The 14,309-nt window shown below is 40.6% G+C and overlaps 1 protein-coding gene across 3 annotated transcripts in view; it reads left to right on the top strand.

Annotated features, from left to right (window-relative positions):
• The window catches only part of TAFA4 (TAFA chemokine like family member 4), a 110,708-nt gene extending 98,709 nt beyond the window's left edge, over nt 1-11,999 (top strand). For 2 of the 3 annotated variants that reach the window (XM_074957454.1, XM_074957453.1), the window contains exons 5-6: nt 2,931-3,014; nt 9,996-11,999. In XM_074957454.1, the coding sequence (XP_074813555.1) occupies nt 2,931-3,014; nt 9,996-10,222 (311 nt within the window). In that variant the 3' untranslated portion in view covers nt 10,223-11,999. Of the gene's footprint in view, nt 1-2,930; nt 3,056-9,995 lie in introns of all 3 variants that reach the window. The other variant, XM_074957455.1, reaches the window with a different exon arrangement.
• Nucleotides 12,000-14,309: the final 2,310 nt, after the last annotated feature.

The following is a 14,309-nucleotide window of genomic DNA, read 5'->3' as shown; positions in this document are numbered from 1 at the left end:
TTTTCAAATGAGTAAATGTGCCCAGAGACCTAAGAAATACGGCGCTACAATATAGACATTATGCACCCAAGAGAATCCTGGCATAAATTGACATAAGAACTGGTGCGATACTATAGCAAAGAATTGGTGGTTTGCTACATCAGATAGAATAAAATATATTAAGTATATCAAGAAAGGGTTTCACTTATTCTGAAGAAAGGTATCAACACAGAGCAGAAACCAGCCAATGAAAGAAAAGAAATTGGAATATCATTGAAAAAGAATCACAACTAGAAATGAGCTGAAGTTGAAATATTTGGGCCATTTAAAAGCTTGCAGGTCCAATGCCTGATTTACTCTTTGGTGCTTTCAGTTAGTGGCTGTGCTGGCTTTTTATGGAATAGGGTACTTCTGGAAATTATGGGCCTGATTCACTGTCATATTTATTCCGTTTCTACACCATTTGAAATCCGCAGAGGTACTCGGACGTAAAACTCTAATAGTGCAGGGGTGAATCAGGTTCTATATTGCAGTGTTATTCAGCTGGCATTGGAGATTCATTCCTGAAGTATTGCTTTGAAAGGGATATTCAATCAGGTGTTAGGAAGGGGTTGAGAGGAGAATGTAGGTTGAGAACACAAACGAAAATAGCCTCACATTTAGTGATGCCCAGTGTGGGTTAGTCTCAAAACATATCATGACCAATTAATTATAATGGTTGCTCTCAGTACAAAAAAGAAGCTGGATAGAACAATGAAAGAAAAGAAATAATTGCATGTGTACATGGAAACTGGGAGGTTAATAGAGAGAATCTGTGCTCGGTTAGTGAAACAACTTTGTACTTAGAAATACATGCTTACCTAAATACATGTAGCATGCAAAACAAATCAGAATTTTGGCAAATAGCAAAGATATAAAACAAACTGATCAGCTGGTAATAAACTCAGAATGGAAAGGATCTCTAAAGTGCCACGATGCACAGTTAAGTTTCATTCAAATTAGTCAATCAATAATCAATCAGCTGGAGTAGAAGCAAATAACTGGTGACAAGAACCATGTATTTGTTCATTTATATCTCCGATAGGTTGAATGGAAAGTATCAGAAGTCAAACTGTTATTCCAAAAAGGTATTTTTCAGTCCACAGATGCCTCTAAATGCCACCTAGACTGAAAGAATACCTTGGAAAATAAGTAATTGAATCAGCATTTCAGCAACTGAATCTTCCAGTGTCAGCTTGCTGTTCGTTAACCTAATTTGACGGTTGCAGCAGTAGGAAAGTACCTTTGGACTAATGAAAAATTGTTTATCCTTTACATGAAGTAAACTGTGTTATTTTTGTACATCTCTTTAGAACAAGGTACTTTGTTAAGTATGAAGTTCAGTATTTTGTGCACATAGTAAAATAGTGCAAAGGAACGAAATCAACATTTGTCGCTATATTTTATTTTGCAATCCACGTTAGATTATGTAAAATTGCAGACCCATGTCTTCCAAATTGTTTTCTGTGATTTGATTAATCCCACCTACAGTACTAATGTTAAGTCAGGAACGCATTGCAAAAGTTTGTAACATTTTGTGGCAAAATATATCTGTTGTTTGTTTGCATTAGTAAGAAGTCACGGCTACTTTTGTAAAACTAAAAAGCACAGTCGGAGACAAATTGTGTTGAGTAGAAAATTATTAAATCTGCATAAAGTATAATAGTCTACTGTAAGAGTTACAGGATGCAATTGAAAGTAGATTCTTAGTTAACTATTCCTATGCTTTTTTTTTCAATGGTATTAAAATAGAGTCCCCACTCCTGGGTCTTTCCAAAGGTCTGAGCCATTATATTTTCTTACCCTCTGACAGAGCCGCTTCCAGCCTAGCACATAGATCCAGGTTAAACATTTACTATCCTGCACTCAACAGATCAACTCCATTTGGGTATAACTTTTCATAGCAAGCATGTGTGATGTTCTCATTAGCTGCTGCTGTTCTTATTTATTAATTGTATTACACTGATGTGAGCATCATCTGCTTGTGCCATTTACTCTCCATCTTGTCACTAGGTTTTTGGGCCTATCAGCTGTGGCTGGGTTCAGGGCTCCCTTGGAAATCCATTTCATTAACAGTTCAGACCAGATTGGAGTGGTCATAAGGAAGTAATTGCCAGAATTCGTCCAAGTCCCTGCATGTCCTTCTTGGGATGATAGTTCTTTGGTTAGGGACAAGACCATGAGCCATGCCCAGTCCATCACAATGGGAAAGAGATGGTACCACTTCAGGCCCCAACCTCCTCTTGACCATGTTAGCTGCAGGGTATGAGGACTGAAGCCTAGCTATGATCCTCACTGCCATTCTGACACCTGTTTGTCTAGCTAAGGTAGTTTATCACCATGATATCTAAGCGTCCATCTCCATACCAGCATCATGGAACCGATGTCCTGTCTATCCTGAGACATGGATGCAGCAGTTGTGGACAAGTAGTACTTGGCTACACACTGCAGTAAGGCTCAGCAGTGGGGTGTGACTTCTAATGCACACCAATGTGCTGCGCACTAACTGGCCTGTGTCCACCCTGATGGTGTGTACAAAAATCCCCTCGTGCCTGCTAACATAATACTAGTTTTAGTGTGCATTACTGCACTGTGTAGACAAACTTGTAAGTGCTAACATACATAGGCAAGAAGCCAGGGCAACTTAAACATTCGCTGGATAGCATAAATAACTCAACTCAGTGAATTCAATGGGACTGCAGTACTCATGTGAGTAAGGGTTTTAGAATCAGGTCTTTGCAGACTGGTTAATCATGGTGAATACATTTTCCGCCGAATGGATAAATGTGAGATTAAATATAAAAAGAATAGGACACTACAATTTTTAAACAAATAAATGGCTCACAGGTAATTTTCCTGTAGCTGAAACAATCAACTTAATAGAAAAGATTGTATTCTGTTTCTGTTTCTAGCCTCCATTGTCATCCAGAAGTGGTGGTGTCACATGAACCCTTGTCTGGATGGAGAGGACTGTAAAGTGCTACCGGACTATTCAGGTTGGTCTTGCAGCAGTGGAAATAAAGTCAAAACCACAAAGGCAAGTACAGAGAGAGTGTATATTTAAAAGATATGCAGTGTTGTTGTAGCCATGTTGGTCCCAGAATATTAGAGAGACAAGGTAGGTGAGGTGATATCTTCTATTTAACTGGGTGAGAGAGACAAGCTTCCGAGCTTACTCAGAGCTCTTATCTGTGTAACCTTGTGTCTCTCACCAACAGAAGTGGGTTCAATAAAAGATATTACCTCACCCACCTTGTCTCTCTATATTTAAAGGTGACAGTCTAGTGACAACATGCGCTCGTTTCCATTGCCCCTGCTCCGCAGTTAGCATCAATCTCGCCATCTTCAATGTTGGGTTTTTTTAAAACAGTGATGTGTGTGATTGCTCCCAGCTGGATCTTAGCTGAGGAGCAAATACTCCCCTCTCCGGTACCTAGCTTGATTAAATTAGCTGGGTGCTATACTGATCCGGCAGAGGGCAGAGTTAGGGCCTGCACGTCCCTAGCACCTCTCTCGTTCTCAACGGAGGAAGGGCTAGGATCCTCATAGTGGGTTATCACGTGGCTAGCTCTGCCTCAAACTCTCAAAAGTCTTCCCAGAGAGCTGAGTTTTGCACCGCATGGGGGTTAGCATCTCCTGCACTGTCTCCCCAAAATCCTGACCTCTCATCCCTTTTCAGCAGGACGTCACCAGTGCCCTATGGCAGGAGCAGGATTTGCCCCTTCTGGCCGGTCTTGGTCTGTCCTGAGGACAGATTGCTGAGCATGCCTTATTGCGCCTGTCAGCAGAGAGGGTCATTGTCATGGGCAAATATTCAGTCAGGCAAGCCCACCAAATTCATTTTGGGCCCAACTCTTCAGCCTTTGATTGGTGAATAAACCATCCTGCTGTGAACAGTCCCCTGGAGGTCAGTCTGTTTGCATGAGGAAGGACAGCTCACTTGTATTGATAGCAGGATAATGACCTTGACTTGCAAAATGAGACTGCAGGGCCAAGATTTTCACAAGTGGCTGACTAAAGTTTGGTTCCCGACTCTGTGGTTAGAGACCAAAACGAGTGACCTGACTTTCGAAGGTGTGGAGGATCTGCACTGATTTCTGAGAGGAGCCGTAAAGCTCTCTGCACCATGGAAGGTCTGCCCACCAACTTAGGGGCATAATTGTGGGCTTACCTTCAGCTGCCCATTTTTTAATGTCTTGGCCAAGGTCTTAGTTAGGAAGCCCAGATTCCTAACTAATGACCACTGACTATGAGGCAAATATCCCTCTGACTATTTAACAAGCTAAAATTAATTCAAGGAGCTAAGATTTGGCAACACACAGTGGACTGTGTGTCTAAATACATTGTGAAAATATCAGGCAACAACCTGTAAAGTTAAATGGTTAGCCTTTGACCCCTCTCCACATCGCTTTAAATTGAGAATGGATTCGGCTGTTGGTTATGAGTTAATAAGCAAATGTTGCTGCCAGATTCCATTTGACAATGACTGTTTCACACAGTAGTGAAAGGATATAATAAATTCTATATTAGATCAGAAAAAATTAAATGTATCAGGCAACTGTTATGTGATACTGTGAGTAGTCATTAGCTGGGGGTTAACAACCCAGATCCCATGATGATGGGCTAACTAAATACCCAAGTAGAGAGGTACAATTCATAGTCTGAAAAACACTGCTGCTGTTTTCAAGGTTAGAGTAATTGTTAAAAATTAATATTTGCGTAATACTATAGTCCTGGTAAAAACATATAAATCATGCCATACCCCTGCCTCCCGCAGCTTACCGTCTCTGGCCCGGACCTTGCAATTGACAGTCCATATGTACAGTGCATTGTAAATTGCAGGATTGCGGGGGGATGGGTCCATTCCTGTGAGTTGCTAAGCTCCTACTGCAAACTGCTGATTATCTTCCATCTGTGTTAAAGTCCATAGAAGTGGCGTGCTCTCATGGGATCAGGCACTAAGTCAGACATAGAATGAGGAGAGATGACTTCAAACAAAGGAGTGAGCTGAAGAAAGTAGAAATTATATATAGGAAGTAACGGAGCTACCCCCATTGACATGAGCGAGGGATCTAGCTCTATATATCTAGTAAAAGGCAAGTTAAAATAATTTTTAAAAATTAGGCACGGGTTAGGTATACTCAATGGCTTTAAAAATGAAAAAGGAAAGGGTTAAAAGGCCAAACTAGGAACATTGCCAGGATTAATAACATAAGGGCTGGTGCTGCAAGCACTTTAATGCATTTGGTTTCCTTTGCTCCCACTGATTTCAGTGGGACTGACCAGGCATCTGAGTGTAACTGCTGACGTTTGTGAGTGTTTGAAGGGCCTGGCTCATAAACAGTGAAAAGAGGCAGCAGGAGCTTGGCGTGGGGCAAATTCAGCAGGTGCCATTTATATTATTATCCCCAAAATAAAACACCCTGCAACCAGCAAACGAAAGAATAGGCTAATGCATTGTGATGGCCATGGGGATGTCTTCAGAAAGGCAGAGTGGGGCAAATCATTCTGCCTTCAGTTAGACCTGTGTGAATTCCTAGACCTACCCAAACCCATGGGGGTCCAACTGAGGGCAGAGTTTATCCCTGAGAAAGCTAGTGTTGTTTCATGAAGGCCCTCCTTTCTTTGGCTGGGGCGTGGAGTAAGTTCTGCACTGTAGCAGACCACTCTGGAGGGACATTTAATGGAAAGGGTATGCAAAGAACAGGTGCACGTCACTTGTTCTAGCATATTTTAAATATGAGAAATGTTCATTGTAAAATGCAGTGAGGGGAAAAATTGTTTTCTTAAATGGGCAAATGTGTGAATTCATATATTGGCAAATACCTATCGATAGAAATACAGAGAGATAGGTATACTGGAATTAATGCTCTGACTATGCTGTGTGCATGCTTTTTCCCTTTTCCACTCCCTTTGGAATTTTTTTCTCCCTCCTTTTGGATGGTAAACTCTTGAGGACAGGGACTGCTTTTCTATAAGTGTATGTCTACCATCCGCCACAATGAGGTCCCTAATTCTGACTCAGGACTTTGGGCACTGCTTTAATATAAATACAAAGATGAAGAATAAGTAGCGTTATGTTTCAATGTCACCTAAGCTTGGGATCCTCTTGAACCAGTGACAGGCTGCATTTCCTTCTGGGCACAAGGCAATAGCTTCTTCAAAAGAAAGGCCACCCAATGAGCTCCCCAGCAACGCACATTTCTTAGTATGAACTCTGTGATGGATCATTGCTTCTTTGTGGTTATTTTGTTTAATGTATTTTGCGTGCGGACAATGCAGACACGTTACTGCTTATGCTCTGTATTCATATACATAGACACATCGATATTAAGGTCAGAAGGGACCATTATGATCATCTAGTCTGACCTGCACAACACAGGCCACAGAATCTCACCCACCCGCTCCTGCAGTAAACCTCTCACCTATGTCTGAGCTATTGAAGTCCTCAAATCGTGGTTTAAAGACTTCAAGGTGCAGAGAATCCTCTAGCAAGTGACCTGTGCCCCACGCTACAGAGGAAGGTGAAAACCTCTCGGGGACTCTTCCAATCCGCTCTGGAGGAAAATTCCTTCCCGATCCCAAATATGGTGATCAGCTGAACCCTGAGCATGTGGGCAAGATTCACCAGCCAAACATATGATTTGCTTACCCATCCAGGCCTTTCTTTATCTATCTGTGGTGCTGCATTCCTTTCTCAGGAGGTAAACCTGTGAGGTGTACTTTGTGAGGTGGGACTATGAATGTAACAGTGCTAAATCCCCAGTAGTAGTGACATTTCATTTAGCACTGCAAAAAGACAAAATCTCATAATACTGTTCCCCAAGTTGTCATGACGCTATCACTGGTTTTTAGGATTCTGCCACTTGAGAATAATTCTCAAATAATAAAACTTTATTAATCCAGCCAAGACTGACTGGAAAGGTATAAAACATTTTATGTCCTTGATTAATTTATGCATATACAGTAAATTCATTTGTATAACTGCTTCCAGCTATCGTGTAGGGCTGTTACAAAAAATTATGAAGTCTGGCACTGCAGTTTCTAAATAACTGTGTACAGTAGAAGATTTTACTGTAAAATAAACAGGTTGATTTTACAATCATTACTGTCCTGTGGGAGAAGAATTATGTATGTTGTAATCAGCGATCAGGATTTTTTAAAAAACGAGTTAAGTAGAATTGACAAAAATAGCATTTCAATGGACAAAAATCTTGATTCCCCATTAGGCGAGTGGTACTGAAACTGGACACTAGTTGATATAAAATAGGAGAACATAGGAATAGCTGGATCTGATTAGATGAGTGGTCCGGGTGACCCAGTCACAGTAGCTGGCTGAATGCTTCCGAGGGAAAAGTTATAAGAAACCTCTAGATAGACAGCTCTAGAATGACCTGCCCAAAGGGGAAGATTCTTCTTAATGCCCACAATTTAGTGGTTGGCTTATGTCTCAAGTTGTGAAGATTTAAATCCATTCCAAATTTAAAAACAAGGTTTATTTAATCGATTTACATGTTTGATTCCTTTTTGAAGCCTATAAGGTCTTGGCCTCGATGATAGTTGGTAGCAGGGAGTTCCACAGACTAAATATGCATTGCAGAAAGTAAGTTCCTTTGATCACTTTTTACGTTGACTTTCAATTTCATCAAAATAGTAGCCAGACATGCAGTCTGAGACACTCATATATTTACTGTGTATTTATAGATGTAGTTACAATGACTAATCAAGGAGAGTGAAACAAGTAAATGTCTCGTGAAGTCAAATAAAAATGAATGGAATACTTTCTGCCCATGTTTATATTCATCAAGGAAAGCAGACCAACAGAGCTGTTTTAAAATACATTTTAGTTGTGATTAGAAACTAGATTTTTGATGTGCTTAATTGCTGACCAGCTAGCAATTGAAAAATTTCTGGGAAACTTAACAGGGAGTATATACATGTGTTAAACTTCAAGCACTGTTTGTAAAGATACAAGCACTTGCCTGGGCAAAAGCAGCATTCTCAAGCAGGACTTCATCTCCTCTGAACTCAGGCATCTCATTTGCCCCCACTGTCCATCATCTCATTGTCATTCATGAGTCTGAGGATTCCTTTAACTCCCGTGTCTGCAAATCTGCCCATCTCCCTCTCTGGAAACACTGTCTGTGTTTGCCACTGCCTCAGCTCCAACTCCTCCGACCTCCTCAATGCTTCCACCTTCTAGTTTGGACTATTTCAACTCCTTTCTCCAAGGCTTTCTCAAGTTGCCCTGGAGAAAGCTGCTGCCCACCTTCTCACACAGATATAGGACCATGTCCACATTGACTCACAGAATCAGAGAAATGTAGGACTGGAAGGGACCTTGACAGGTCATCTAGTCCAGTCCCCTGCACTGAGGCAGGACTAAGTATTGTCTAGACCATCCCTGACAGATGTTTGCCCAGCCTATTCTTAAAAACCTCCAATGATGGCGATTCCACAGCCTCCCTAGGTAATTTGTTCCAGTGATTAACTATCCTTACAGTTAGGAAACTGTTCCTAATGTCCAACCTAAACCGCCCTTGCTGCAGTTTAAGCTCATTACTTCTTGTCCTCTCCTCTGTGGTTAAGAGGAACAGTTTATCACCCTCCTCTTATACACTTAAAGACTGTTATCACATCTCCCCTCAGTCTTTTCTTCTCCAGACTAAACAAAGTCATTTTTTTTCAATCTTTCCTCATTTTAAAATAATTTTTGATGCCTCCTCTGGATTTTCTCCAATTTGTCCACATCTTTCCCAAAGAGTGCTGCCCAGAACTGGACACAATACTCCAGTTGAGGCCTTATTAGTGCTGAGCAAAGCAGAGGAGTGACTTCTCATGTCTTGCTCGCAACACTCCTGCTAATACAGCCCAGAATGATGTTTGCTTTTTTTGCAACAGTATTACATTGTTGACTCCTATTTAGTTTGTGATCCGTTATGACCCCCAGATCCTTTTCTGCAGTACTCCTTGCTAAGCAATAATTTCCCATTTTGTATTTGTGCAACTGATTATTCCTTCCTAAGTTCAGACTTTGCATTTGCCCTGACTGAATTTCATCCTATTTATTTCTGACCATTTCTTCAGTTTGTCAAGATCATTTTAAAATCTAATCCCATCCTCCAAAGTGCTTGCAACCCCGTCCAGCTGATATCATCTGCAAACATTATAAGTGTATTGCTCTGTGCCATTATCCAAATTATTTATGAAGATATTGAAGATATTGAATCTTTAAACTCGACTAGTTTCCATTGCCCATGTCCAGAATCCAGTTCAAAATGACCCTCCTTATTTATGAAACTGCACAGACTTGCTCCGCTGGCCTTACTGACTCTCTGTATGTTCTGTCTCTTTTCTGCCTCACATTCTTTACTCACCTAGCATCAGTCTCCTCTCCGAGGCCTTACACATGATCACTCTGGTGGTGCAAGTGCCTTCAGCTTTGCAGCTCATGCCTTCCAGAGCCCTGAATCTCTCTGCGTCATTGACACTCCATCTGGTTTCCACATTTATCTGAAAACACGTCTTTTCTCCCTCCCTAAACCGCTAGGTTGGCTCTCGTTGTGCTTTCAGTGTTTAACTGTGCCTCATGTTGTCTGGCTCTGTAAAGCATTCTGGGATATCATTTTAAAGAAAGGTGCTATACAAGATAATGTCATAGGGAGAGGTTTTCAAAGGCACAAATGGCACGCAGGCATCTTATTCCCAGGAAAAGGGAATTAGGAGTCTAACTGTAAATATGTGCTTTTGAAAATCTTTCCTTCTATTGCCAAATAGCATTGTACTTTATACTAGTTTATATGACTTCTGGTACATGCAAGTAATATGCAATACATAGATATGCTGAATGTAATGTAATAATTTAACATGTGTTCATCTAAATAATTCCTTTGCAGGAACAAAACAGTTTTATCACCATTGCTCTGATAGTTTCTATGTGTGTAACTCTCTCTCTCTCTCTCTCTCTCCTTTTGTAGGTAACACGGTAGCAAAGGATAAACCTGTGTGTCATTGCTGGAACAATGGGACTTGCAGCTGTGTTCCTTTTCTATTTTACATAGTCCCATTTTTTCCTGAGAATATGGTAGACTTTACATTTCAAACTTACAAAATTAGTGAGCTTAGAAGGGCAATACTTCTTTTGACTATGGTGGCACTTCTTGATGCAGGATTTCCCCATGCAGAACTATACACTTTTAATTAAAAAAAAAAAAAAGGGAGAATTATGACTCTACTGAAAATACACTTTGGATTCTCCAGGATCCTACACCTGCAAGCAATTCATAGAAACACAGACCTGTTCTTCTGAAGCACATCAACTATAAGACTTTATTTACGGCACTGAAGGCTGTGAAATCATTTAAACGATTTTAGATCTTTCAAGTAGCTTGGGGGAAGATGGTTACATTAGAAAGAACCGGCATAAATTCATTAGAAGGTACCATCTATCATGCAGTACAATGGACCAATGTAAAGCTGGTCTAAAAGCTAAATGAACCTAAGGGATAATGGTGGTAAACCATGTCTCAATGCATTTTCAGCTGTGATTTAGTAAATATTGGTAATGTATGAAGGTGAAAAAATGACTCTCGTAAATCAGTAGCATTTAGCGTATGCCATACTTTTTTTACAATCTGTGCAATTATATTTATTTCCTTAGATAGTTCCAGCTATTTTAAATTTTACATTCATAAGTGGCAGTGAGGGAATGCAGGGAAGAGACTAAATCTGAAAGTAGATACAGATTTTATTGTCTTAAATAAATCCGTTCTCTAAGGGAATAACAAAGTATAAATATTCCTTGCCTCTTTGATTCAAGTTATGGAAGAGAATTTAGCCATTAGCTAGAAATATTCATTCAGATGCTTCAAAACAAGAGCAGAAATTAGAACTGCATAAGGAAAGCTTACTGGAAGAAGGGTAATTTGTTTAGATTTTCATAGCGTTGGTTGTATTCTAATAGGAAACTTACTTAAAATTCATAAGTCCTAGATAAAAAAGGGATTTTCACTTTCAATTAGTTCTAGTTTATAATGATAATAATTAAGTGTCCAGTTCCTTGACAGACTAAATTTTCAAGCTGATATACTTTGTGACACATCATTGTTTCATATTATTTTAGATGTATCTCATTCTGCTTTTCTTACTTGCCTGACTGTTACACTTTTTTTTGTCATCAGACTTCATCAATAGAACTGTAAAAGGAGGTGCAGTTGCAGCCCGTCATTTCATGGTTACATCATTTTATGGCTTAAGATGCACTGGAACAGAATTAAATGCAATGATGCAGACAGATATCATGCAGATGAACTGCTACTAACCCAGCTATTGAATACATTGTTATGCTTTATGTAAATATTACAGTAATAACATGCAACTGGTTTTTTATATATTCAGAAATGCCAAAAAATTGAGACTGTTGCACTAATTTAGTTCATTGTGCACAAGCTTTCTAGCTTATGGGAAAAATACCATCAACAATGTGAAGCTGTTTAGTTTGTTTTGTTGGAGTGAGTATAAATATTGACCCAGTCTTACTCCCATTGAAATCAATGGCAAAACTCCCTTTTGATTCCTGTGGGAGGAAGAGCAGGCCCTATATTTTGATTTTGGTCTCTCACTTTTAATTATGTCCTTTGATCACTGCTGAGATCATGGTGGCTATTGTATTTGTTAATAAGTAAATGAGAATTTTTCTGCTACATGTTTTGAAAGCTGCATAGTTATTGCACCTAACAGCCTTTGCTCCTCGAATGGACTCAACATTTTGATTTTTTTTTTCATTGTAATTTAAGAGTAAATTTTAAAGAATCACCTGAAGGATTTAAACTATTTGTATGCACACATGCCCAGTGATATAGTTTTAAGTGAAGATTGTTGTTGCTTTGTCATGGTAGCCTAGGCTTGATTATTATTTATCTGTTGTGCTAGGCACTGAACATACGCAGAATAAAACACTGTCCCTATTTGAGAGAGTTTATAATCTAAATAGACAAGGCGGACAAAGGCTGGTAGAAAGAAGCGGTTGTTATCCCCATTCTACAATGGGACTTAGGCTACTCTCCACTATGCCTGATTTGGAGCAGAGGCTCAAACACAGGTTTCCCACCTCCCAGGAACTTGCCCTAGCTCTCACGCTACTGGCTAGTCAAGGATGGGTCTCAGCTTGCTGGCTTCTGTGAATCCCTTTCTTAGGCACCTAGCTTTCCCCATGCATTGTACAGGGAGAATGGGCAGCTGTGGATTCACTGGGCAGCAAGGCAGCTAAAGTATGTCTACACCGTGCACTCCTGGTGGCGGCACGTCAAGTATGTGCACTGCACGCTCACATAGCATGGGTCTAAATAGCGGTGTAGATGCTGAGGCACTGCATAGGTGAGTGAAGACATGCCTGAAGCCTGTGGGTATATACCTCATATGGCACTCTACATGCCTAAGCAATCCTTCCCCCATCTACACCACTATTTTTAGCAGTGTAGTGTCCTGCTACTTTCGGGCTCCAGGAGCCTTTCCCTGCTGCCTCATCCTTCCCAGGGCCTTTCACGGATGGGTGTAGCTGCATACTGCTGTGTGGACAAGCCTGCTTTTCCCTGTGGCTTGTAGCTACATGTACACGCCGCTGCCCATGGTGTGCAGTGTAGACATAGCCAAAGAGTCAGGCATTGCAATGCTGATGCCTAAGGTCTGTTATGGATCTAGGCCTAAGTGACTTGCCCAAGATCACACATGGTCAGTCGGTAGCAGAGCTGAGAATGGAACCCAGGCATTCTGTGTCCCAGTAACCACAAGGCCATTCGCCTTCTCCATGGATGGAATAAAGGCAGTACAGTACCTTACGTACCTAGACGCAGGCATACTGAAGATACGATTTCAGAGCCACTAAAGAGGAAGAAAACAATGACGTAAGTTCAATAACACAGGTTATGCAATGTACAGCTTGCCTTCCTAGAACATCATCCTATGATAATGATTTTATATTTATAAAGCAGCTTTCTTCTCAAAGGATCTCAGGTTGATATACACCTTTTCTGGATTCATTGCTGTCAAGGTTCCTCCCCCACTCTGAACTCTAGGGTATAGATGTGGGGACCTGCATGAAAACCTCCTAAGCTTACTTTTACCAGCTTAGGTTAAAACTTCCCCAAGGTACAAATTAATTTTATCTTTTGTCCTTGGAATATCCACTGCCACCACCAAACTCTAACTGGGTTTGCTGGGAAATGTAGTTTGGACATGTCTTTCCCCCCAAAATCCTCCCAACCCTTGCACCCCACTTCCTGGGAAAGGTTTGGTAAAAATCCTCACCAATTTGCATAGGTGACCACAGACCCAAACCCTTGGATCTGAGAACAATGAAAAAGCATTCAGTTTTCTTACAAGAACACTTTTAATAGAAGTAGAAGTAAATAGAGGTAAAGGAATCACCCCTGTAAAATCAGGATGGTAGATACCTTACAGGGTAATTAGATTCAAAACATAGAGAATCCCTCTAGGCAAAACCTTAAGTTACAAAAAAGACACACAGACAGAAATAGTCATTCTATTCAGCACAATTCTTTTCTCAGCCATTTAAAGAAATCATAATCTAACGCATACCTAGCTAAATTACTTAATAAAAGTTCTAAGACTCCATTCCTGTTCTATCCCTGGCAAAAGCAGCATACCAACAGACACAGACCCTTTGTTTCTCTCCATCCTCCCAGCTTTTGAAAGTATCTTGTCTCCTCATTGGTCATTTTGGTCAGGTGCCAGCGAGGTTACCTTTAGCTTCTTAACCCTTTACAGGTGAGATGATTTTTCCTCTGGCCAGGAGGGATTTTAAAGGGGTTTACCCTTCCCTTTATATTTATGACAATTGCACATACTGTAATCTATCTAGCTTTAGGTATGGTGCTGCCCCTTCTTCTAACACCAGTGTCCCGTTTCCGACATCAGCATCACCCCTCTGCTGGGTGGTAGAATTATAGGGCCTTACAAGTCAGCTTCCTACTGGGGGAGAAAACTATAGTGCAGAGTCTGGGTATGTTCTAAATGTAACTTGGTTTATTTACCTATATACACCTATCCTGGAACAGAGATGGTCACAAACAGCATGCAGGCAATCCTCTCTTCCAGAAATCTCAGCCCAGACTGCTTTGCTCCTAGGAAGCTACTCTCTTCTGAGAATTGTCTCCAAATATAGACAATAATGGAGAGAGAAAACTCTGTCTGCTGCAGCATCTCTCAAAAGGACCACAGCATATTAAAAACATACAATAATACAGCATTTCTTCACAGACTAAAACCTTGCT

Source organism: Natator depressus, chromosome 7 (assembly GCF_965152275.1).
Source record: "Natator depressus isolate rNatDep1 chromosome 7, rNatDep2.hap1, whole genome shotgun sequence".
Classification (NCBI taxonomy): domain Eukaryota; kingdom Metazoa; phylum Chordata; order Testudines; family Cheloniidae; genus Natator; species Natator depressus.
The sequence above is the reverse complement of the archived record's forward strand: the minus strand, read 5'-3'. Positions and strand labels throughout refer to the sequence as shown.